The sequence below is a fragment of the Esox lucius genome, chromosome 23, assembly GCF_011004845.1.
Source record: "Esox lucius isolate fEsoLuc1 chromosome 23, fEsoLuc1.pri, whole genome shotgun sequence".
Lineage (NCBI taxonomy): Eukaryota > Metazoa > Chordata > Actinopteri > Esociformes > Esocidae > Esox > Esox lucius.
Window position 1 is genome coordinate 11455235 of NC_047591.1, and position 26205 is coordinate 11481439.

The window sequence follows — 26205 nt, forward strand, 5'->3', positions numbered from 1 at the left end:
CCTTTGTACCTTATTGTCAAATTCTACTAGTTTGTAAATTTAAGTTCTGCTCAGAATTGAGCACAAATCTTTTTTTTCTTTTAAACACCGTAAAAAATAATAGGCCTATATCAAAATAAAATAATTAAAATTGCAAAGTATTATACATTGTTGATATATTTGGAATTGTATTTAAAAAATAAAATAATGCATGTTACTATTGTATGGGAACTATTGTAATGGTTACTCCCATTGTTACGACTAAAACAAGAATTTAAGTTTGTTTAAGTGATTATGGACCTGTAAAAAAAAATCTCAGGCCGTCCCTACATCAGTGTCTGTGCGACTAATCAACTTGACTTGTTGGGACCAGCTTTGGCTCTAGCCCATTTCATACAGCCGCATAACTATTGCAGAAGTGTAGTTTGTCCGTATTAATAAACAGAAAAATCAATAATATTTTCGAGAAAGATGATTTTATTGTTGTTATGCTACATTATATTACAATAAGACTAGAAAAAACTGAAGATTACTGGCGTTTATTGACACTACGTCGGGATTGTTGCTCACATTCTGTCAGCATAGTTCTAGTTAAGACTCTTGAGCGCCAGTTTTGGGAGGTTGCAAATTGTTCAACTAGGCTTTCCTGCAACAAACATGATTTACGCTCGGCACTCAAGTTATGATCACTTCATATTAGTTGGATATTATTTTTTCTCACTAGAATCTTTCTGGCTAATATCTTTCTGAAGCTGCGTTGAACTCAACTCCTCCCAATTTTATTAAACTTTCCCATACTGCATTGCGCTGAATCATGGACCAAAGTGGTAAGCGGCAATTTGCTCTTCTGTTCCTGCTCTTTTCGAGTGTTTTATCTTTATCAGTAGTTTTAACGTCATATACTGGTAAATAGATTTCAAATTTAAAGGTATTCATATTCAGTTGCAGATTAAAAGTATTATCATCGGAGTGTTTAAAGTACAACAATTGCGGCCTTGTAACTACCTCTTCATAGCCAGCCTCTACTAGTACTAGCAAGAAAGCTATCGTTAGCTAGCTTCCGCAGATCTGTTTTTAATAGTAGCTAACATTCGCTGTTGTTGCCCTAATACTTTTTAGAATAATGTGAATACATAATTGATTTGGTTGGAGCTGATCTTCCAGTGTGAAGTTAAACACTAAGTTGGACATTACTCTAACATCAAAATATTAATAATATTTAACGCATTACTTGTAGCTAATTAGCTTGTCTGCCAGCTAGCTGCATCCATGGGGCGTTCACTTCATGCAGTACTACTGTCTTGTTTCATAAGAACAACGGGCTACATTAGTTTTATTTGGACCATTCTCCATAACTTATTGGAACTCCAGACAAGTACATATACGTTTGTTTAAAATTATATACGAACGCTGTGCATTGGATTACCTGTGGATTGTCCACTATTATTGTTCCAACAGCATTGCAGCCATGACCTTACTTCTGGGTTTCTTCCGACGTTAAGTAGGTTTTGGCCCTTGATGGGAAACCAGATGCAGCTTTAAGTGGTGTTTAAGTGCCAATAGGGCGATCTCTACTTATCAATTTCCAAGGCAAGGGTATTTGGGTAGTGTGCTGTCATTCAGGTGGTGTGTTAAACAGCTTTTCTGACTGTCATCCCTAAAGAGTTCATGGCAATGATAGTAAAAGTAGAGGTGTTAAAACTGGTGGCAAGTTTCCAATTGGCTCGTACATTCTCTTTCCTCCTGAAAATGTTTCTCAGGTTGTTTCTGTAAATGAGAATGTTTTCAGTTAACTTCCCTGTTAAAATAATAGTGAAGTGTGTCAGTTACAGAAAAGTATGTAAATGTTTGCATCTTACCCGAAGACTGAATTAAGTCCTCAGTGATTTAATGATTTTAATCGTCCCCCACAGACAATGACCTGCAGGGTACGGATGGCTCTGGGAGTCTTGGGGGGCCTGATGTCCGCAGACGCATCCCCATCAAACTCATCTCCAAACAGCCCATCAGGAGCAAACCTGCTCCCAGGACACAGAGACCCATGGGCAGGCTGTCCTCCAAACCCCAGGCTGGGGATGAAGGTTAGTCACAAGTGCTTTTTCAGCCTAGTCAAATTCCCAATGAATGTGCAGCAGGGCTTGGCTTGAGGGTATAGAAAACGTTGGTCGGGTCATTGAAGCAAGCTTTTATACTATAAGACAACATTTGTGTTTTTAGAGAGTTTCGGCTTCAAGCAAGAGGAGAGGTTCGATTGCAGTACCAAGGCTGGGGATGTGTTCGTGACTCAACGGCGGTTTCCCCAGCAAATGTTTTGGGATTATAAGGTAATGTTGTTTTTATCTGTGAAAACAAATGCATTCCCTCTACATAATTACTGTGTCATTGACCTATTGGTTTTTCATCCACAGTTGAATTTGATCGGTGAAAAGGATGACATTCCAGCTCACTTTTGTGACAAATGTGGTCTGCCAATACGGATCTATGGGCGTATGGTATGTCTAGGTCTTCAATCAAGATGTTTATAGCGTTTTATATTCCTCTTAAAAGCATGTTTAATTAAAGCATAGAGGCTATGATTGCAGAAGCTTTATTTGTCACTGTATAAACTACACAGATTCCCTGCAAACATGTGTTCTGCTACGAGTGTGCTTTGCTCCACGAGAAGAAGGGAGACAAGATGTGCCCGGGGTAAGCTCCTTTTAAAAATTGCAAGTGCAAAATCCATTACGGTGTTAGTCCACTGATGTATGTGTAGTGGCTGGCTCCAACTCCTCACTCACTCTGCCTCATTGTTGTTCAGACTGCAACTTTTCAGCTGCACAGACCCGGTCCAGCGCATCGAGCAGTGCCTACGCGGTTCCCTCTACATGTGTAGCATCGTTCAGGGCTGCAAGCGCACCTACCTGTCCCAGCGGGACCTGCAAGCCCACATAAACCACCGCCACATGAGGGCTGCCAAGGCTTTGGCCAACCGCCAGGACGCCCTACACCTGCCCCCGTCCTCGGAGGTGCCTGAGCGTTTCCGCGTGCCCCCGCCTCACCTGCCCAAGGCTCCAGGGCACCTGCCGCCGCCCCTCCAACACGGAGGTCATGACCCCTACAGCCAGCCACCGCCGTCTTCGCACGAGGCGCCGCCCCTCGCCCAGGAGACCTTCCGGATCGCCACAGTGACCACGCGCGCGCGCAGCAACCTCATCACCGTGCCCATCCAGGACGATTCGGGCTCGTCGTCGTCCTCCTCCCGTGACCCGCTCCCTCCCGGCCCAGGCCCTGCACCGCCCCCACACCACCACCCTGGGGAGTACCCTGGCCAGCCTGTAGTGTCCCACCCGCACCACATGATGGCGCCCCCGCAGCAGCACTACGGCCCTCCACCTCCTCCCCCCCCACCCATCAACCACCCCATGCAGCACCCTCCCCAGGGCTCTGGGACACCTCACATGGTGTACAATCAGGCCGGCCCTCCGCTGCCAATGTCCAACGCACCCCCACCCATCACTCCTCCACCAGGACACATCATGGGTCAGATGCCCCCTTACATGAACCACCCACCCCCAGGGCCCCCACCTCAACACGGGGGCCCTCCAGTCAACGCTCCCCCTCCCCATCACTACAACCCTAACTCCATGCAGCAGTTCCCTGAGGACCAGGGCACCCTAAGTCCCCCCTTTAACCAGCAAGGGGGTCTGAGCCCTGGGATGTGGCCTGCACCCAGAGGGCCGCCACCTCCTCGGATGCAGGGCCCCCCACCTCAGGGCCAGATGCCAGGACCTCATCACCCAGACCAGTCCCGCTATCGTCCTTATTATCAGTAAACTGTACACTGCCCACAGCCCATTCCTCTCCACTGGTTTTTGAATAATGTGAACGTGAGCAGAAGAGTTCTATTTGACTGTCATTTCAATGAATACACTTTTAAGAGACTAGTCTGTGGTGAGAGTGTGTACTAGAATGTAACTGTTCACTTTAGTTTAAATTACTTTCTGAACTGTCAGATAAGCAGAGCTGCATTTTATTCGCTTCTGTATTGGTCTTCATTGTTGTATCTTGAAACGTTTTGGTTTGATGACATCTCAATAAATCTTTTCCAACAAATCTCATTATTGACGTGATTACAGTGGGGAGAACAAGTATTTGATACACTGCTGATTTTGCAGGTTTTCCTACTTACAAAGCATGTTAGAGGTCTGTAATTTTTATTATAGGTCCACTTCAACTGTGAGAGACGGAATCTAAAACAAAAATCTAGAAAATCACATTGTATGAGTAATTAATTTGCATTTTATTACAAGTATTTGATCACCTACCAACCAGTGAGAATTCCGGCTCTCACAGACCTGTTAGTTTTTCTTTAAGAAGCCCTCCTGTTTGCCACTCATTACCTGTATTAACTGTACCAGTTATAACATATCTGTATAAAAGACACCTGTCCACAAACTCAATCAAACAGACTCCAACCTCTTCACAATTGCCAAGACCAGAGAGCTGTGTAAGGACATCAGGGATAAAATTGTAGACCTGCACAAGGCTGGGATGGGCTACCGGACAATAGGCGAGCAGCTTGGTGAGAAGGCAACAACTGTTGGCGCAATTATTAGAAATTGGAAGAAGTTCAAGATGACAGTCAATCTCCCTCGGTCTGGGGCTCCATGCAAGATCTCACCTCGTGGAGCATCAATGATCATGAGGAAGGTGAGGGATCAGCCCAGAACTACACGGCAGGACCTGGTCAATGACCTGAAGAGAGCTGGGACCACAGTCTCAAAGAAAACCATTAGTAACACACTACGCCGTCATGGATTAAAATCCTGCAGCGCACTCAAGGTCCCCCTGCTCAAGCCAGCGCATGTCCAGGCCCGTCTGAAGTTTTCTAATGACCATCTGGATGATCCAGAGGAGGAATGGGAGGTCATGTGGCCTGATGAGACAAAAATAAGCTTTTTGGTCTAAACTCCACTCGTCATGTTTGGAGGAAGAAGGATGAGTACAACCCCAAGAACACCATTCCAACCGTGTAGCATGGAGGTGGAAACATCATTCTTTGGGGATGCTTCAAAGGGGACAGGATGACTGCACCGCATTGAAGGGAGGATGGATGGGCCCATGTATCGCGAGATCTTGGCCAACAGCCTCCTTCCCTCAGTAAGAGCATTGAAGATAGGTCGTGCCTGGGTCTTCCAGCATGACAACGACCCAAAACACACAGCCAGGGCAACTAAGGAGTGGCTTCGTAAGAAGCATCTCAAGGTCTTGGAGTGGCCTAGCCAGTCTCCAGACCTGAACCCAATAGAAAATCTTTGGAGGGAGCTGAAAGTCTGTATTGCCCAGCGACAGCCCCGAAACCTGAAGGATCTGGAGAAGGTCTGTATGGAGGAGTGGGCAAAAAATCTGGTCAAGAACTACAGGAAACTTATATGATCTCTGTAATTGCAAACAAAGGTTTCTGTACCAAATATTAAGTTCTGCTTTTCTGATGTATCAAATACTTACACTCACCTAAAGGATTATTAGGAACACCATACTAATACTGTGTTTGACCCGCTTTCGCCTTCAGAACTGCCTTAATTCTATGTGGCACTGATTCAACAAGGTGCTGAAAGCATCCATCCATCATCTTCCGCTTATCCCGGGCCGGGTCGCGGGGGCAGCAGTCTAAGCAGGGATGCCCAGACTTCCCTCTCCCCAGACACTTCCTCCAGCTCTTCCGGGGGGACACCGAGGCGTTCCCAGGGCAGCCGGGAGACATAGTCCCTCCAGCGTGTCCTAGGTCTTCACCGGGGTCTCCTCCTGGTGGGACAGGAAACAGATGCCCAAGCCACCTCAGCTGACCCCTCTCGATGTGGAGGAGCAGCGGCTCTACCCTGAGCTCCTCCCGGGTGACCGAGCTAAACATCTCTAAGGGATCGCCCAGCCACCCTGCGGAGAAAGCTCATTTCGGTAGCTGACCCAAAGCTCATGACCATAGGTGAGAGTAGGAACGTAGATTGACCGGTAAATCGAGAGATTCGCCTTGCGGCTCAGCTCTTTCTTCACCACGACAGACCGATACATCGACTGCATTACAGCAGAAGCTACACCGATCCGTCTGTCAATCTCCCGTTCCATCCTTCCCTCACTCGTGAACAAGACCCCTAGATACTTGAGGCAGGTACTCCTCCACTTGAGGCAGGCACTCTCCACCAACCTGAAGTGGGCAAGCCACCCTTTTCCGACTGAGGACCATGGCCTCGGAATTGGAGGTACTGATTTTCATCCCCACCGCTTCACACTCGGCTGCAAACCGTCCCAGTGCATGCTGAAGGTCCTGGCTTGAAGGGGCCAACACGACAACATCATCCGCAAAGAGCAGAGACGAAATTGTGTGGTCCCCAAACCTGACACCCTCCGGCCCCTGGCTGCGCCTAGAATTTCTGTCCATAAAAATTACGAACAGAACCGGCAACAAAGGGCAGCCCTGCCGGAGTCCAACATGCACTGGGAACAAGTCTGACTTACTGCCGGCAATGCGGACCAAGCTCCTGCTTCGGTCGTACAGGGGCCTGACAGCCCTTAGCAAAGGACCCAGGACCCCATATTCCCGAAGCACTCTCCACAGGATGCCGCAAGGGACACAGTCGAATGCCTTCTCCAAATCCACAAAACACATGTGGATTGGTTGGGCAAACTCCCATGAACCCTCCAACACCCCATAGAGGGTATAGAGCTAGTCCAGTGTTCCACGGCCTGGACGAAAAGAGTGCTGAAAGCATTCTTTAGAAATGTTGGCCCATATTGATAGGATAGCGTCTTGCAATTGATGGAGATTTGTGGGATGCACATCCAGGGCACGAAGCTCCCGTTCCACCACATCCCAAAGATTGGGGTTGAGATCTGGTGACTGTGGGGGCCATTTCAGTACAGTGAACTCATTGTCACGTTCAAGAAACCAATTTGAAATGATTCGAGCTTTGTGACATGGTGCATTATCCTGCTGGATGTAGCAATCAGAGGATGGGTACATGGTGGTCATAAAGGGATGGACAAGGCATGATGGATCCATGTTCTCATTCTGTTTACGCCAAATTCTGACTCTACCATCTGCATGTCTCAACAGAAATCAAGACTCATCAGACCAGGCAACATTCTTCCAGTCTTCAACAGTCCAATTTTGGTGAGCTCGTGCAAATTGTAGCCTCTTTTTCCTATTTGTAGTGGAGATGAGTGGTACCCGGTGGGGTCTTCTGCTGTTGTAGCCCATCCGCCTCAAGGTTGTGCGTGTTGTAGCTTCACAAATGCTTTGCTGCATACCTTGGTTGTAACGAGTGGTTATTTCAGTCAAAGTTGCTCTTCTATCAGCTTGAATCAGTCAGCCCATTCTCATCTGACCTCTTGCATCAACAAGGCATTTCCGCCCACAGGACTGCCGCATACTGGATGTTTTTCCCTTTTCACACCATTCTTTGTAAACCCTAGAAATGGTTGTTCGTGAAAATCCCAGTAACTGAGCAGATTGTGAAATACTCAGACCGGCCCGTCTGGCACCAACAACCATGCCACGCTCAAAATTGCTTAAATCACCTTTCTTTCCCATTCTGACATTCAGTTTGGAGTTCAGGAGATTGGGCCCAATTTGGACATTTTCACTTAGGGGTGTACTCACTTTTGTTGCCAGCGGTTTAGACATTAATGGCTGTGTGTTGTGTTATTTTTGAGGGGTTTTGACCAGGACCACACCCCTAAATGCATTGAAGCAACTGCCATGTGATTGGTTGGTTAGATAATTGCATTAATGAGAAATTGAACAGGTGTTCCTAATAATCCTTTAGGTGAGTGTATGTCATGCAATAAAATGCAAATTCATTACTTAAAAATCATACAATGTTATTTCCTGGATTTTTCTGGATTTTAAAAATTACAGACTTCTACATGCTTTGTAAATGGGAAAACCTGCAAAATCAGCAGTGTATCAAATACTTGTTCTCCCCACTGTAGTTGCCATTTGCTATATAAACTGCATTTCATCCATATCAGTAGGGGGCAGTATATGCTATAACATTTTAATATTGTTGATGCTGCATAAAGTTTATAGTAAGGAGGCAGTCTCTGGTACTGCATTGTCTCAAGTACAATAATGAAAGACTGTTATTTAGTAACTTAATTTCAACCCATGTACATAAGATCCTTTTAGTGTGCCTGTTGGAGTGTGCTATTCAATGTCACCCTTAATGTCATGTCTTAGATGTTTATTTGCATACAAAAAATATACTAGTATTGTTTTGGCTTTTCAGTATCTGCTAACATGCTAAAGATTTGGACAATTTTATGTCCATGTAAAAGATATGAAGGGATTCATTTATGTCAAATGAAATGTGATAGTGTACTAGAAAATATATTCTGTCGGAACTTGATTGAGGTGCTCTTGTCTATAACTCTGACAACTAGAGACAAAAATAACCATTATTGAAATGACAGAAGACAAGAATCATATTTGTACATACATTTTATAAAGAAACATGATTTTTGAGGTTCCACACTAAGGGTGGGGAAGAACATACATCTGAGGGAATAATAAATGTTCATGGGAGGCCCCAGATTGTCAAATACCACACCTGGAAAACCACACCATGAAGAGCTTTTTATGGGTAAAGATTCTGGAAAATCTGTGGTCAGTATTATATAAAACTTTTAACATTCCCAGGAGGACAATAGTATACATAAAGCAACTAGGCAGCAGGACAGTAGTTAATACTAAATAACGACAAACTTCAACTATATACACCAACAGAAGACAGCAAATTCTGTCAAAGGTGTCTTTAGACTAACTGTAGAAAATGCTAAAAACCCTGCAATCCCACTCCTCATGTCCCTGAGAACACTGTCCCCATTGTAAAACATGTCAGTTGCACTGCAGCGTCATGTTATGGGGACGCTTTTCATCCGCAAGCACTGGAAACTTGTAAGACTTAAAGGCAAGATGGATATAGCAAAGTTTATAAAAATAATAGTAAATCTGCGTCAATCTGCAAAAGGCCTTAGAAAGTGGCGGAGGTTCACTTTTCAACAAAATAGTAATCCAAAACACAAAGCCACAAAGGCATCGCTGGAGTGGTTAAAAAATGTGTGTCCAAACACAGCCCACTCTTCAATCCAATTAAGATTCTGTAGATATACTTTTTGGCAATTCTGCCAAAAATAGTGGGTACAAATTGCAGGAACCAGATGTATAAAGCAAAAGAACAACTGCTCTACGCCATTATAATTACAGCTAGATCCAGCCCAAACAGGATGCAAGAGAGATGGATTGAGCACAGGGACAGACAGAGGAGAAAGGGGAATTCAGAATAATTTACAACTTCAATCATGTCAATTACTCAGCAGGGCAAATGTACTGAAATCTTTCACCTTGAAATTCCAAGTTTGAAAGAGAGTGATTTTGAAGACAAGGGGCAGATATTGGCAAATACATGACATAGTACAGTCTTTAGGGATCCGTTTTAGCTCAACAGTTTCACTTTCACGACCAGTGGCCAAACATCATGAAATGCATTTTATTTGCTTCAAATCTTTTTTTCTTTTGCATTTTCCTGTTCAAATAAAGAATATACTTTATCTTTGTGAATATTTTGGATCATATTTCTATGTCTTTATTCAATGTCTGAATTTTTGTTTTCATATACATACAAAATTTAGGAATTTAAATTTTTCTACAAATGAAATTATATATAAATTATTTCCAAATGTCTTGTTACAGTGTTTGCATATAAGGATTGTAAATAATGGTATTAACATGCATCTGTACATTCACTTCACAATACATTTTACCTAATGAACCATTTGAAGATACAGTAAAATGCAGATATTTACCACCCAATAAAATGTAAGGAAGCACAGCTTAGCTCTCTTAAAACATTACCGTAGGATAGATGGATTGAGTAATCCGTCAAAATGATGATTATATAATGGAAATGCAAAGTGATGCTTAATTTACTGATACATTATAATGTAGGAAAAAAAGATAGTATTTGAAAACATGTAAAACATGACATCTGATTTTGAAATCATCATTTGAGTAACATTTTATAAAACATTCCTTTTGCACCGTTGGCAATGACCCTGACCACGTGATCATGCCAGGCCAATCAATGTAGTTTCAAAATGTTTGTGTAGAAACATCCTCCATAACCATAGACTGTCGGGTTAAAAAAAAAATTCGGCTTAAAAAATATGTGGCCTCACTTTAAGTCATAAAGTTTATTCTAATTTTTAACGTAATGTAAATTAATATTGCACTCAGATTACAGTTAGTATTTATATAAAAAAAAGTTTAAGAATACAAATTGTAAATAGGTGGGTTTATGAGTGTACAACTAGAAGCTAGTGACGTCTAGTGATGACTAAATCAACAGCAATTGGTGCATGTGCTTCAACTTTAGAAATGTCAGCATTATAATGATTTATAAGAATATACGAAGAACTTAATAATAAAAATATAACTGTACAAGTATAAAACACAGCATAAAAATATGTCTGATTGCATTCTAGACAATAAATATGTTGTATTGTTTGGATATGTCTTTCACAATATATTTGCCATCAAGCATGGTTCACAGTAAAAAACAAATGCAAATATACTTTCTGTACAATTTTGTTCTCAGTACCCCATGCACGTGTCTACATCATACTATCAGATCCATGAACCTAGTTTTTGAATGGGTTTCAAGATTACAAAATTACATTCAGGAAATTATTGTCTTTTAAGGTACAAAAAAATCATATTTTTATATTGATTTACTTATATACAATGCTATATATATATTCAGTACTAGTCAAATGTTTGGACACACCCCTTTAAGTGAACAGGTAAGTGTATACACATTTTTGACTGGGATTATATACATATATACAGTATCTCACAAAAGTTAGTACACCCCTCACAATTTTATAAATTTTTGAGTATATCTTTTCATGTGACAACACTGAAGAAATGACACTTTGCTGCAATGTAAAGTAGTGAGTGTACAGCTTGTATTACAGTGTACATTTGCTGTCCCCTCAAAATAACTCAACACACAGCCATGAATGTCTAAACTAACGAGTCACATGACACCAGGGAGGGAAAATGGCTAATTGGGCCCAATTTGGACATTTTCACTTAGGGGTGTACTCACTTTTGTTGCCAGCGGTTTAGACATTAATGGCTGTGTTGAGTTATTTTGAGGGGACAGCAAATGTACACTGTTATACAAGCTGTACACTCACTACTTTACATTGTAGCAAAGTGTCATTTCTTCAGTGTTGTCACATGAACAGATATAATCAAATATTTACAAAACTGTGTGGGGTGTAATCACTTTTGTGAGATACTGTATAACCACCCTTTTCTCCATTCCACAGTTTTGTCATATGCATTTGTATTTATGGTACTGCTTCCTCACACCTCCAAATGTGTTTGAAGATTGCGGAATGCCTTCCTGCTAGGCATCCACAAACTAAGCCATTCTGCTTTATTTCCACATGCATCATCCAACTTAAAAGCCCAATGGATCTAAGCTTGTAAGGGCACATTCACTCATCTGACAATCTTAGATATCTTTTCTTCAACTTGTCAGGTTTTGTAACCAAATTCACTCTGAAATACATACACATTTGAATAATCTAATGTCTACTTTTTTGACGAAATATATACTTGCCACCTATAATTAACGCTCAAAAGAACAATCCAAAGGACAATATTTCCATATGGTAAAAGTTGTATGTTGTGTACTGATGATTACTTGTTTCCATCACGTGTCCTTAAATTAATTATCCCCAAAAAGCACAGCAATCACAGGAAACACATGTTATCCCAGGAAAGGAAAGTTCTGTACATATCTTTAAAACTTGGTTTCTGGCTCTGATATCTGGAAAGAGGAAAGATATACTACTTTTAGTTTTGTTTAGTCATTAAATACTGGATGTTGTACCACGACACCCTATACCCTTTATTAGTGAAAATGTCAAGATATAATGATTTATAACGTCATTGTAAATGATTTAAACACTTTACTGTAATCCATTTTCATCTGGAAGTTATCATTTAAAAGGTCCTGGGGACGACTATTCATACACACGTAGAAAAGACAATGAATAACAACATAGACTTAAAGGGTTTCTGTTACTCACATATGCTAAATTATCCCTGGTACACGTATCAGCTTGACCATTGCATGGTTGGATTGTGGCTGTTGTTATCACCTGAAAGACAAAATGAATCCCAAGAATGAAGCTTGTCTAAGGGTAGAAACTAAAACAGACATTACTGTTAGAGGCAGATGTCATACCTTTGTATAGACATTACTGTTAGAGGCAGATGTCATACCTTTGTATAGACATTTGTGTTTTCTGAGCGTACTGGATGTTTCTCCGAGACATGCAACATGGCATCATGGAGGGTCAGGAAAAACATTGATGATTTGATGTCTTCGTCAAAGAACATACAGCTGTGCAGCTTCTCCAAGATGTGTGCTTCAGAAACAAGGTACAGATGGCAGTAGATCGGTCAATTGACCTCTGTTTCAGAGTTTAAAATAGAGTGTATGCGAAACAGGGAATATGAAGGTGGGATTGATGGCTTGCTTTAAATCAGCTTACCATCACATGCCACAATGTAGACCTCAACTTCAACCCATATGAACTCTTTGATTGCCTATAGATGAAAGCAAAATATCAATATAGCACTATTCAATATTCTCTTGAAATATGCAGTAATCTCTCAGGGTTGTGGCAGATTAAGTTTCAATTTACTGCTTTGAGTCCTTTAAGAGCTGATATGTCAAGGAAGGAGACTGCAGAGAAGTCCAGGATCAGGCTGTGGACATCTACTCTGGGTACTTGAATGTTGGCAGGAAGGTCTGAGTTCCAGTTCACCCGGAGAGGAAGGTCCTTGAAGTCTATAGGCTTGTCCAGATCCTCCATGTTACTGTAATGCTCACACTCTTCAATAGGACCACTGCTGGTGAAGAGTAGGCCTTTCTGTATGGGGAGAAGTACAATATTAACACAGCATCTCATTTTGAAAGCATAAATACTTGGATGTGACCTTTGGAGTTATTTCTTTTTTGAATACACGCAACCCTCCCCGCTGATATGATTCTGGTGGGTCCAACTAACTGAATGGGGCCTGCAGTGTGTGCTTGCTATCTTATTGCCAAGTGTGTGAATATTTGTTTATGGTTAATTTATGACATGCTAATATAACCCTTTGAATTATACTTCATGAATTAGAGCTCTTGTAAACAGAGTAGAGAAAATGGGTAAAAAAAAACATGACAAAGATTATTTTTTACATGGGTTCTAATGACAGTGGTCAAGTGCACTACCTACTCACAGGTAACATCTGCAACTCTCCTTTCTCTAGAAGCTTCCTGATTGTCCTCATGGCTTTGTTTCGCTTTCTCAGCACCCTCAAAGGGTTAAAGCCCACCTGAAGAAACAACAGATTAAGAGTAAACCTTTTCCTGTTCCCGTAAACCTTTTGCTGGATATTGCAAACATAACTGTACAGTTCCCCTGTACCAGTGCCTTTTTTGTCATGTAGGTCAAGGGTTAGTGAAACCTTCCCTACAACTAGCTTATCTGTAGGTGCTTAGTGTTTGACAAGCTCCAACATAAGTTCTAGTGAAACAGGGTACCGTTACTTTACAATCTACTATACCATATAACCTCATAAATCAGGTCATCATTGACCTTGTTGAGTTTATTTGATCATTGTATATGCCTATTGTATTTTTCCTATAGCATGAAATAAAATATGGAAAGAAGATAAGCTAAAATACATATTTGTTTTAGTCAGCATTGCATTAGCGATGGTAAGCAAATGCTGGGTGTACAGACAATGTTTTCCATACTGCCCTTAGCTTCTCCCTTCAGTTTCCAAACAAAACCAATATTAACAAAACAATAACAAAATAACTGTTTAACTTCCAGATTTAACCAGAAATTTCAAAACCTTCTCAGCCCCAGTAATGTGAATTGTAAAACAGAAAGCCTATGTGTTCATGTATTTGAGCAGCACACCACAAAGCTTGTCCAATTGTGTTTTTATCATCTTAGGAACATATCAAATATACGATCAATATGAACTTACTTCGCCACATGGCCACTCTCCCTGTTATATCTCTGACCTCCTAATACATTATGTGCCAGTATATACTTTGAGATCCTCGGGCAGAGGTTTTTTGTCTGTTCCGGAGTCATGGCTGAAAACTAAAGGGGATAGAGCGTTTGCGGTCATGGCCCCCAAGGCTCTGGAACAGCTTGCTGGAGGAAATCAGGTCGGCTGAATCTGTGATCTCTTTTAAATAAATTCTTAAAACATATTTTTAGCATAAAACCTTTTCTGATTTTACTTGAGTTTTATGTTTTTCTTGAAATGCAAATGTGTAGCACATTGTAACTGGATTTTGAAAAGTGCTCTATAAATAAAGATTATTATTATTATTTATAACTAATTAGGTTATAGCTTACTTACAGCTTCCACCAGCTTGCCTCTAAAAAAATCGATGTTGGCAAAGAAGATCGGTGAGGGTATCCTGAAGATCTTAACCCCCTCTGGTTCATATATCTGGAAGGAACCAGTGGAACAAGAACCTTGTTACACACCATAAGCAATCTTTTAAGAGAAAATGTAAGTTCTCCATTAAAGGTTACTTACACTAACGTAATCCTTGCGGTCTTTGTAGATATCGGTTCCTGTGATATTTGCCAAAACACTGCAACGTGGGCTGAAACAATGTCATTATGAGAATGTAAAACTTGAAAATTTACAAATATATAGATTTGTATACAGATAATACAGACAGAGGAACGACTCTGTTTTAGGCATTTGGACATACTCACAACTGAGTCCTGAAGACAACAGTGATCAACTCAGCCCCTAGACCTACAGCCAGCCCAAGATCCAGGCCCAGGAGGATGGAAGCCAGGCAGGTCACCAGCCACACCACCTGAGAAAAGGACGTGTAGGGGTTTCAGGAGGCCAGGCATAGGAAATATTCAAGTGTTAAAAACGCAACCGTCTTTGTATACATTTTAGGAGCGTTTCCATGGAAGTGGTTTAAGAGACTCACACAGTCAGGCCGGTCTCGTCTCCACAAGTAAGGGACATCGCAGACCTGCATCAACATCCCCTTCAGGTTGACTATCACCACTGCCCCCAACACTGACTGTCAACGTAGAGGTCAAAGTTCATGCAATGATCCAAGATTTGTTTACTCATACATCTTATCTCACGTCTAACCATATAATGTACAGCACTCTCCCCGACATTTCTGCATACGGCGTGATTTACATTGATTAGGTGCAGTTGTAAAAAAGTTCCAGTTAAAGGGGCGCTGTGTAGAATCCTGCCTTTAACGTTGACAAGATTGCGTTTTGAACGATGACATGATTTGTTTCTCCTGGAATAATATTAGCGAGTCCAAATGGAAAATGAGCGCGGTTTAGGGTCAGGGGCTACTACTGCAAGTGTGTAAAGCAAGTATGAGGAGAATGCAAGTCAATGCAAACTAATAGACGGACTGAAGAGTTTCAGCAGAGAATATCTCAGGCACATGAAAAAATTTTGTAGAAAGAAATATTTGATTTGATTATTAATTTTGATTATTGTTTCAAATCTATTATTCTATTATTAAAAAATTCTCTGCAATTTACTTCTTGTAATGTATGCCAGTAGAACAGTACAAATCTTGACAAATCTTTAAGTTCCTGTTATTTCAGTTTGAATGCATGTTTATCAGAATGTTACCTTTGGTAGTGGCTCTAATAAGAACCCGATAGCCAAGGTGACGACCATCACAATGAGTGCTGAGATTAAGCCAGCGATCTGAAATGAAGAAACACAATGTTTTCATTTCACAGTAGCTGTGACATTTTCACAACTACAACTGAGGACCACGAAGCAGTATCACTTCAGTTCATCTCATGAAGCGTACTTCATTTTCACCCAGCTGCATTGTTACACTTAATCAAGTTCTTTCATTCCTTACCACACCAGGTCTCTTCGCACAATTCTGTCTAGTCATGATATGTTTGAAGTAATAATACAATAAGGAACTCCATGTGTAGTTGTCTGTGTCTTCAGACAGCATCCTGTTTCAGCTGTTCACCTGGGTTTTACCACCAGTGCTCTCCTGTACTGCACTTCTGGAGAGAGCTGTACTAGCTGCAAACGACTTGAAGGCTGCACCAAAAATGTTACTGGCCCCAAACGCTATCAGCTCCTGGAGTAAGAAAACAACCACAAATACATTTGATGGAATTCACGGAAAGTCAACACCCTTCTTTCACAGGAAATGTTAAACCGTTACCCGTAAAGCTTGTCACTGCGTTTTTCCCAACACTTTGTCTTTTCAACCCCTTGTGAGGATCTAGTATGGTGACTTACTTGATTTCCATCTATGGTGTAATCGTGTTTCACAGCGTAGACCTTGGCAACGGAGAAGGCTACAGCAAAGCCCACGATGGCCATTGGGAACGCCTCAACAGCAGTATGACCAATGATCTCCATGTTTGGGGCCACTGGGGACTCGTATCTAACAGATTGACATGGAGAAATATTGAGGTTCTCCCTCATTCTTACCCATACTAACATACAACACACAGCAATTAAAGGATGTTTTACACCGGCGCACATATAAAAGAAAATATATAATATGTTTTATTTGCGAATGTCACAACATTTGTTTGATGAGTATTTGTGACAATTAAGGCACAGAAAATGTTCACATCCTTTTTTTGTGAAATAATCTGCCTGCCCGGGTTTACATGATGACATCACTGGCGTCGTAAAACATTTCCAACATGACTTCTGATCGTTTTATGCGACACCTTGAAAAATCGAAATGTGAGGCGTACATTTGATTTGTTGATTATTGCAAATCTCTGTGTTATATGTGGTTTGGTTAAAGTGTTCCTTAAAAGGCATTTATCCTTCTATGTTGTAGTAATGAGAGAGAAGTAATTGAAGTCAACTAATACTACAGTGTGTGTGTGTGTCATAGACACATTCCAGTCTGTATGGTTATTGTTGCTGTACAATCATGGTTTAGATTATTTAAATCATAGTCATAATGGATGTATTCTAAAGAGAGAAAGAAAAATACTTTACAGTCTACAAGAACATTTTATGCTGACTGAGTACATGGAGTCATGTAGAAGCCATTTTGATGGAAATAACACCTCTGTGTTGTTTCTCTGTCGCAGATTATAAAATATTGAATGAGATCCAGTACCATCATGTGTATGGCTGCTGATTCAATTCCTTGATTTGGAGTTAGAACCGTGAGGTTACACATTTACAGTGTAATATAGAGATTAATTTGCTTACCCCATTGGAATATGGCCGACAACATCAACTTTAAACTTCTCCTTAAAGTCGAATGCGTAGGAAATGCCACAAGCAATGACAGTCTGCAAAAGTCAATATTTTGGTTAGTATTATATATGCAATCTATTCATAAAACACCATATTTCACCATAATATGGTTACTTGGCCAACTTTCACACCAGGCCTTCACACATTGCAGTCCTATGGTCCTCAAGTTAATGTTTTATTAGAATGCTGGAGTGCTGTCAGTGTAAAAAAGCATTGTGTCACAAAAGCTGCTCAATACTCGAACATCAGTGCTTCCCATCTTTTGCCTATTGTAATATGATCTGTACTTAGTACATGTAGTCAAATTGATATTTGTTGCCAGCGTGCCACATTTCAAAATAAATGGAACCTCGTATGTGAACCCTGTCACTGACACCCTGCATGAAGATGGCTTGGCACAATGTCATAAAGACCTATTCATCCATAAAAAAAAAAACAGTTGTTCTTTGTTCTGTGTGTGTGTCACTGTGACTCAACAAACAGCGCTCTTACTTCAGGTTGGATATGGTTTAATGAGAGAGGTCTCTCACCATGATAACCTCTACGGGGATGGGAACAGGTAGCTTGGCTTTGTATCTGTCGTTGAGCTCCTTCACCAGAAATACCACCACCATGATCACTAAGGATGTCGCCAGATCACACATGTTGGTCTTCTCAATCTGGACAAAGATCTTCTGCAGGGTCTTAGGGGGAGAGTAACATTAATATTGACACCAATAAATAAGAAATAGATGGCCTTCTGTTGAGCTGAAAGGCATTTCACCACATCATCTTGCTTTTCCTTCACTTACATAGATGATGGAAAGAGGTCCACTGAGTCCCCGAACCTCCAGTCCCAATACAAACTTCAGCTGGGACACCAGGATGTGGACAGCAGCAGCTGTGGTGAACCCAGACACCAGTGTGTCAGACAGGTACATGACAATGAATCCAATCTGGAGCAGGCCCATGGCCAGCTGGGACGGAAGCAAAGATGGCATTACAATACAGAAGAAAATTATATATATATATATATATATATATATATATATATATATATACAATATATCACAAAAGTGAGTACACCGCTCACATTATTGTAAATATTTGATTATATCTTTCATGTGACAACACTGAAGAAATGACACTTTGCTACAATGTAAAGCAGTGAGTGTACAGCTTGTATAACAGTGTTAATTTGCTGTCCCCTCAAAATAACTCAACACACAGCCATTCATGTCTAAAATGCTGGCAACAAAAGTGAGTACACCCCTAAGAGAAAATGTCTGAATTGGGCCCAATTAGCCATTTTCCCTCCCAGGTGTCATTTGACTCGTTAGTGTTACAAGATCTCAGGTGTGAATACACTACATTGTAGCCAAGTGTAATTTTTTCAGTGTTGAAGATATAATCAAATATTTGCATAAATGTGAGGGTTGTACTCACTTTTGTGAGATACTCTCTCTCTCTCTCTCTATACATATATCTATATATATATATATATATATATATATATATATGTCTATATATATATATATGTATAGATATATATATATATATGATGTGGGCAGTGATGATGTTTTACCTGCATTAGCCCCATGAGGAAGGTGACAGAGGCAGCCACCATTACTCTCTGCTCTTCTATTGACAGCCCCTGAAACCCAGTGATGTTGAACAGGGAACCTTCATCAGGCACCATTCTGGTCACCACCGCACTCACCATGAGACTCAAGACCGGGAACGCCCCTGAAGAAAGTGGAGGCGAGGAGAGAAGGAGAGGGTTTCAAGAGGAGGAATGTATGTAGTGGATATGTAGTGAGGAGACGGGATAGGTGGGTACTGTTCACACCATGGACATACCCACTGAGATGTGCCTAGAGGTGCCAAGGAACAAGTAAACAATCACAGGGAAGAAGGCAGTGAAGAGGCCATACCAGGCAGGGAGGGAGGCCAGGAGAGCATACGCCAGACCTTCAGTCAAACACAGAAATGAAGAGAGTTACAGTTGAAAATGCACTCTGGGATCTTAAACGAATACATGTCAGCACATGTTGTCATTCCTGCAGGTCACACGTTGCACAGTTAATTATCAACGTTCTTCTGTTGGAGGTGAACCGCTTTTGAACGTTTATAAAGCTCCTCTGCTCTTGCTCAGTCAGCAATCAGTCTTTATTTGAGCTTAACAGAGGTTACCTATGAGTTTCTATTTGCAAGAACGGGCCAAGCAAGGGGAAGGAAATAAAGCTTCAGATCTGAGATTATGAGTGGCTCAAAGTGTTCTCCATCATCAGTCATGCCCTTTCCAGGAGAGACGCTGGCATTGGGTCCAGCTAAATTTCAACAGATCAACTGTGGCATCAATAATAAGAATATTCAAGAATGACAAAGGTGCTGTTGTTGTGACTACATACAATATATATATATATATATATATATATATATATATATATGGATTAACATTTCTTTAATCTTACAGAATTTATTCTATCCTGACCTACTAAAAAATAAGTAGTTCAAGTAGTTAATTTAGTAGTTAAAATGTACCTATTTGTGGGACATTTAAAGGGAATGATGATTTAGGGATTATGGTATTCCACACTGTATAGAGTCCAATAAAAGTGTAAAATATATATTTTAAATGTTCTTTTTGCAGTTATTTGTTAGCTTGGTCTATTTTATTGTAATCGCTGCATATATGGCAAAAATACCAGGCTGTAATGATGTTTACTTACCTTTTATGATACATACTATAGTTAAAGTAAATGGCACAGGCATATAAAAGTGGATTAATCATGCCAGGGTATCTTCATAGATGTAGTTAATATTTCTTGGATCATTGTGTAATGATTGACTGAAATAACCTTTTCATGAGATAAGTTCTATGTTTTGATGTAAGTGCTTGGTTTTGTGTAAAGTATTTAATGTTTTGAGTTTCTTATTGTATTTTACTAATTAAATGTGTCATTCTGGCCAGCAATATTACAGATCAGACCTGCTTGTTAACTCTTTTGAAATTCTCTAGGTCCAGCTGTTGGACCAAGATGCTCTGGTTGTCTGTGGTGGGTATGAGTATGGATATTCGCATCACCTTGTAGGACAGCAACCAGTCCAGTGCTGACCCCAGATACAATATCACTCAGTAACCATTCCTTTAGCCGGTAGATTCTCATCCAGCCAACGATGGGGAGCAGGGAGAGGGCTGCGTTTTTAACACGCTTGGAGTTCCAGCTGCCGTAAAAACACACACACATTTAGTTAAGGCCCCATTCAGACTTAAGCAACATTACATGGACCTAAGAACTCAGAATTACATTGACTTAAAAACATCATTTGCCTGTTTCGCAGACACAGATTATACCTAGTCTGGGACTAAAACAACAAGCTCAATGGAGTTTTTAGTCTTAACTAAGGCTTAATCCATGTCTGTGAAACCAAACCATTATGTTAAGCCAATGTTAAGTCAACTTATCTGCATGAAAAAAAGTGTGAATTGGGCCCTTGTTCTCCAACTACATTATTGAATAATAGGTTAAACAAGTAGCCAAACCTGTCAAGAATCATAACAATGAAGTATCACATAGCTAAGAGTGCACTGTAGAGTTTTTACCGTAATTTCAACCAATAGATTTTGTTGAGACAAAACAGCAAAACATCATTCACTAGGTGTTTTTTATCACATGCTACCAGTTGCGAAACAATAATTCTCTTCATTTTGAATGATGTTAGGAATCCAATTTGTAACAACACTTTTTGGTGATTAAAAACCTGAAGTGCAACTTCAACTAACAATTTAAAATAATGACAACATCTATGCTTTTGCACAATATTGAGATATGAAGGCAACTGGGCTGTAGACTACATGTGCTTTTGAAGTATCACTTCCAGCTATATTTCTTTATCTGCAGGCACATCAAATACAAGACACACGGGCATATCAGCTCAAATATCTTAAGTTGGACCACCCCTCCTGCAAACACCAAAATAAGACTAATAGGACTAAACAACTCGGGTACATTTAGTAGAACTGAAACTGTCTTTCCCAATACCGTGTTGCAGAAAACAATAACAAGCCTATAAGACAACAAGACATGTTCGATTCTTACGTGAAGTAGTCCTTGACATGATGCCGTGTGGTCTTACGCTGCCTGCGGACCTTGGCGTGTTCATCTGCGAATGCGTCCTCAGAGTAGAGGGGCCTGGTCACCACGTACTGCTTCCCCGTTGGTCGCAGCATCTTTAAACTCCTCTTCCAGAAAAGCGATGCAGCACCTGTTCCTCACGGTGGTGGCGGTGGTGGCGTTGGTGGGGGTGGTGGCGTTGGTGGGGGACTGGGGGCTCTGAGACCCATTGATAACATGTTAGTACACGGGCCTGTCGTGTCTCTCCCTGCTGTCTTTGAAAGTCACTTCACAAGGACGATTAGTGTGGAGCTGTGGCACAACAAAGGTATAGCCACAGCCTCACTCTAACTACATCAGTCACTGTCATTAGTGTCACGGTTATATGCTGTCCAGTGACCAGCTGCATCTGGTATGGCTGGACAGGGCCTTTACCACCTGCCAGCTTTGGTCTAGGCCTGGGGTCCCCAAACTTTTTTGGCCAACGACCCCATTTTGATATCAAAGAATTCTCGTGACCCCAACCATGTGAAGAAAAATTATATAACCGTATGACAGTCAATAGTAAAAAATTCTCCCCCAACCCCATTTTCATATCAGGTGACCCCACATGGGGCCGACTGCCCCTAGTTTGGGAACCTCTGGTCTAGGCTGAGCATAAACTATGAGGGTATAAGATCCCCTTCTTTACTGGGTAAAAAGGGATCTTATACCTTTATAGTATACAGGAGAACTAGACAATGTTGTATTATATTCCATTTTTTTTTTATTAAAGATAAAACCAAAAAACTATCAGAACGGGAGAATTAAATCAAACTTTCACAAAAAATAAACAGCCTTTCTATTAATGGGTTGTAAGGTTTATGTTTTCTAGTAATTATTCACAAAAGCAATTAAATGCTTTTCACAGTATGATTTGTTATTACATTTCTAATGTTGTTTTTTTTTACCATATTTGAAAATAAGGGTTGACCTTAAAATGACAGATATTTGCATAGCAATCTTCAGAAATAGATTTGTTAAATCAACAAAAATAGCTAGGGCTACAATAATGGTAAAACGTAAAGAAACATTGGGGTTAACTGAGTTGAATGCGGAATTCTCGCCCACTGGCAAGTCTATATTCATGTCAAAAATCAATCTGATTGAGTTTCTCATGTGGTTTATATTATTATATTAGGGCACATCATTTATTTTAAAAAGCATTTCGCATGTTACATTGGTGCACAATTTCTAACTGAAATGTGAATATCTTTGAAATACATGAAATAAACACATTTTGTGGAAATATCTTAGTCTTTAAACTTTTTTCTTTAAAATATCTGCATATTATCATTATATCTTATGATAAGCAAGGTAACCAACCTGACCGTTGCCTTTTCTTCTCCCTTGCTCCAGACTGCACTGAGGAACAAACAAGCAATATCTGGGACCCTTGGGATTGTTGTCATCCACAAATAACTACAACTGGGTTCCTTATAGTTTGTCTCAGTAATAATTAACCGCAATTATGATACAATCTTCACATAACGCCTCCAGTCCTGCCTTATCCCTGATTGTTCTTGTAGATAAACGACCTGGCACCGTTTCTAAACTCTCAGAGACAGCTCAGTGTGTCAAACATCACCAGTTATGGTCAGGGTGGGGAGGACCGGACGACAGTCATTTGTGGTGAGGTTTTATGATTCAGGTCATAAGGTTGGAGATTCAACATGGATGAGTATATTGAAAGGAAGTCCACAGTGCCTTTGGAAAATATTCAGACCGCTTCACTTTCCACATTTTGCGACGATATGGACATAAATTATCATTGATTACATCTATTGTATTCATTAATTAATTTGGAGACAATTTACTGAAATTAAAAAAAATTAATATATCATGTACATACGAATTCAGAACCTTTAATCAGTACTTTGTAGACACACCTTTGGCAACATTCATAGCTTCAAGGTTTCTTGGGTATGCCTCTACAAGCTTTGAACACTCCTCTTCCTTGTAGTTCCTTTCAAGCTCTGTCAGATTTGATATGGAACATCAGTGAACAGCAATTTTCAGGCCTCCCCACTGATGTTCAGTTGGGTTGGGTCACGCAAGGACATTCATAGACTTTAACCAATCAAGAGTTCTTCTGGTCAGTGTACATTTGAGCTCAAAATGGAATGCCATGGGAAAGGGTCTGAATACTAAGGTTCATCATTACGGATGAGATTCAGTTCAGTATTTCAGTTTCAATGAATTGGCAAACATTTCTTAATACTTTTTAGCTTTGTCATAATGGGGTATTGGATGTAGATTGATGGCTAATATATATTGAATCACTTATAAATTAAGTCTTTATCTCTTATAGCTATTAATAACAAATAAAAACTGTGAAAAGGTTTTGTCATACCCATGGTACACAGTCTGATATATCATTGCTTTCAGCCATTTAGCACTGAACACTAGAACCACTCAGTTTAAAATATACAATAATAATGTGTTGTCAACATTCAAACTGGTAAACGTTATGGAATACATTGCAATGATACAGAAGGGAAGATACTCTCTGAGTGGTACATCTGTTGACTGGATGTTAGACATTTGCATATGTTTAGTTAAATCATTCAAAAGCAAACATTAAATCAGAAGGACATGGAAGTGTACACATATAAAGACTCATGACTCATTTCCACAATGTTTACCTTCTACTGACACCTCAAATCAACCAAAGGCCTATTTACGCTGCTCAAAAGAATTAAGGGAACCCTTAAATCACACATTGGGTCACGATAAACAAAATATATTAAAGATCAGAATCTTTACTATGCATTGTGTAATTCGTTGAGAGCAAAATGACATATCAACAGTCACTAGAAACCACAATCACCAACTGAATGAGGGCTGGCTTCAAAACATGGAATATCAAAGTTAACAATTGAAATCACAGTCTGTTCCATCTTGCGTGAATTTCCTCACGGCAACTCATAACGTGACTCAGTGGTGTGTATGGCCCCCATGTGCCTGCATGCACTCCCAACAACATCTGGGCATGCTCCTGATGACATGGTGGATGGTGTCCTGGGGGATCTCCTCTCAGACCTGGATCAGGGCATCAGCGAGCTCCTGGACAGTCTGTGGCGCTACTTGGCGGCGTTGGATGCACCGATGCATAACGTCGCAGAGGTTCCTAATTGGATTCAGGTCTGGGGAACGCGAGGGCCAGTCAATGGCATCATTGCCATCATCAACTGCCTACACACTCTTGCCACATGAGGCCGGGCACTGTCCTGCGCCAGGAGGAACCCAGGGCCCACTGCACCAGCGTAAGGTCTGATGATGGGTATGATAATTTAATCCCAGTACCTAACATCAGTCAGGGTACTGTTGGCTAGCACATGGAGGTCTGTGCGACCCACCAAGGATATGCCTCCTCAGACCATCAAACTGCCAAACCGGTCATGCTGGATGATGATGCAGGCAGCATAATGTTCACCACAGCATCTCCAGACTCTTTCACGTCTGTCACATGTGCTCAGTGTGAACATGCTCTCAAATGCGAAGAGAACGGGGCGTCAGTGGCGGACTTGCCAATTCTGGTGTTCTCTGGCGAATACCAGTCGTGGTGCACGGTGCTGGGCTGTGAGCACAGGTCCCACTAGAGGACGTTGTGCCCTCATGCCACCCTCATGGAGTCTGTTTCTGAAAGTTTGGTCAGAAACATGCACACCAGTAGCCTATTGGAGGTCATTTTGTAGGGCTCTGGCAGTGGTCCTCCTGTTCCTCCTCACACAAAGGAGCAGATACCGGTCCTGCTGCTGGGCTGATGCCCTTCTACGGCCCTATCCAGCTCTCCTCGTGTAATGGCCCATCTCCTGGTATCTCCTCCATGCTCTTGAGACAGTAGTGGGAGACACAGCAAACCTTCTTTCAACAGCACGTATGGACATGCCATCTTGGCGGAGCTGGACTACCTATGCAACCTGAATGGGCTGCAGGTACCACCTCATGCTACCAGTAGTGTTGACCAGGACAAAAACTCAAAACTAGAGAAGAACCAGTCAGGAAGGGTAAGGAGAGCAATTGTCTGTGGCCACAACCTGCAAAACCATTCCATTTTTGTGGGTTGTCTTGCTGTTGCCTCTGCAGTGCACCTGTTGTCACTTTCATTTGCACCAAAACTGTTCACTTTGTTTCACAATCGCTTATGCTTCCTAACTGGATAGATTGATGTCCCTGAAGTGTATTTGACTTGGTGTTATACTGTGATGATTACTTTTTTTGAACAGTGTTTAGAAACCAGAAACGTGGGACCATTTCACAGGTTATTTCCCTCCAATATGAAAACATCTTATGTTGTTGACCCATATCTTGTTGCATGACAAGTTGTATTAACAAGGCATCTTAGCTTTATCAGTGTAGTTGTATCACTTTAGAATACTACATTTTGTTGTTGGCTTTCAATGTTGCGTTGCAAGCAAGTCCAAATTGAACTTCTGTGTGAATGACCTGAAAGCTATGTATCAGTCTCCCTGCCTGTCTGTCTGTATGTGCATTCAAAGTCAAACAGTACTGTTTTCTCAGTTTCACCTAAATAATAGGTTTCTGTGTAGCTTTTCAGGAATCACAGATAATCAGTAAATTACATAATTCACATTCATATTTACTGCATCCTCATTCTATTTATTTGTCTGGTTGTTATAGACAGAGCCTTTGTCCTCCAAGTCTTTGATATGTGTGTCGAGGTCAGATTTCTAA

At 40.9% G+C, this 26205-nt stretch overlaps 2 protein-coding genes across 3 annotated transcripts; one reads left to right on the plus strand and one right to left on the minus strand.

The window, feature by feature from the left end:
- The first annotated feature begins 701 nt into the window (after window positions 1-701).
- Window positions 702-4079, plus strand: cbll1 (Cbl proto-oncogene-like 1, E3 ubiquitin protein ligase). Its single transcript, XM_010887069.5, has 6 exons — window positions 702-806; window positions 1893-2060; window positions 2197-2303; window positions 2388-2471; window positions 2594-2667; window positions 2780-4079. The coding sequence occupies exons 1-6, from the start codon at window positions 794-796 to the stop codon at window positions 3792-3794; spliced, it is 1461 nt and encodes a 486-aa protein (XP_010885371.3). The 5' UTR covers window positions 702-793; the 3' UTR covers window positions 3795-4079.
- Window positions 4080-11258: 7179 nt separating this feature from the next.
- LOC105020224 (chloride anion exchanger) lies at window positions 11259-22932 on the minus strand. 2 transcript variants are annotated; one of them, XM_029116899.2, is made up of 21 exons: window positions 22834-22932; window positions 21454-21687; window positions 20439-20578; window positions 19211-19321; window positions 18936-19096; window positions 18163-18327; window positions 17902-18054; window positions 17324-17406; window positions 16382-16529; window positions 16104-16217; window positions 15743-15820; window positions 15066-15161; window positions 14836-14942; window positions 14651-14720; window positions 14468-14560; window positions 13325-13420; window positions 12742-12969; window positions 12589-12643; window positions 12317-12462; window positions 12121-12192; window positions 11259-11858 (listed from the first exon to the last, which is right to left on the minus strand). In XM_029116899.2, the coding sequence occupies exons 2-21, from the start codon at window positions 21582-21584 to the stop codon at window positions 11832-11834; spliced, it is 2274 nt and encodes a 757-aa protein (XP_028972732.2). In that variant the 5' UTR covers window positions 21585-21687; window positions 22834-22932; the 3' UTR covers window positions 11259-11831. The 2 variants fall into 2 exon arrangements, with proteins under 2 accessions (XP_028972732.2, XP_028972733.1); XM_029116900.2 differs by having other exon boundaries at window positions 22839-22923.
- Between the last annotated feature and the right edge of the window lie 3273 nt (window positions 22933-26205).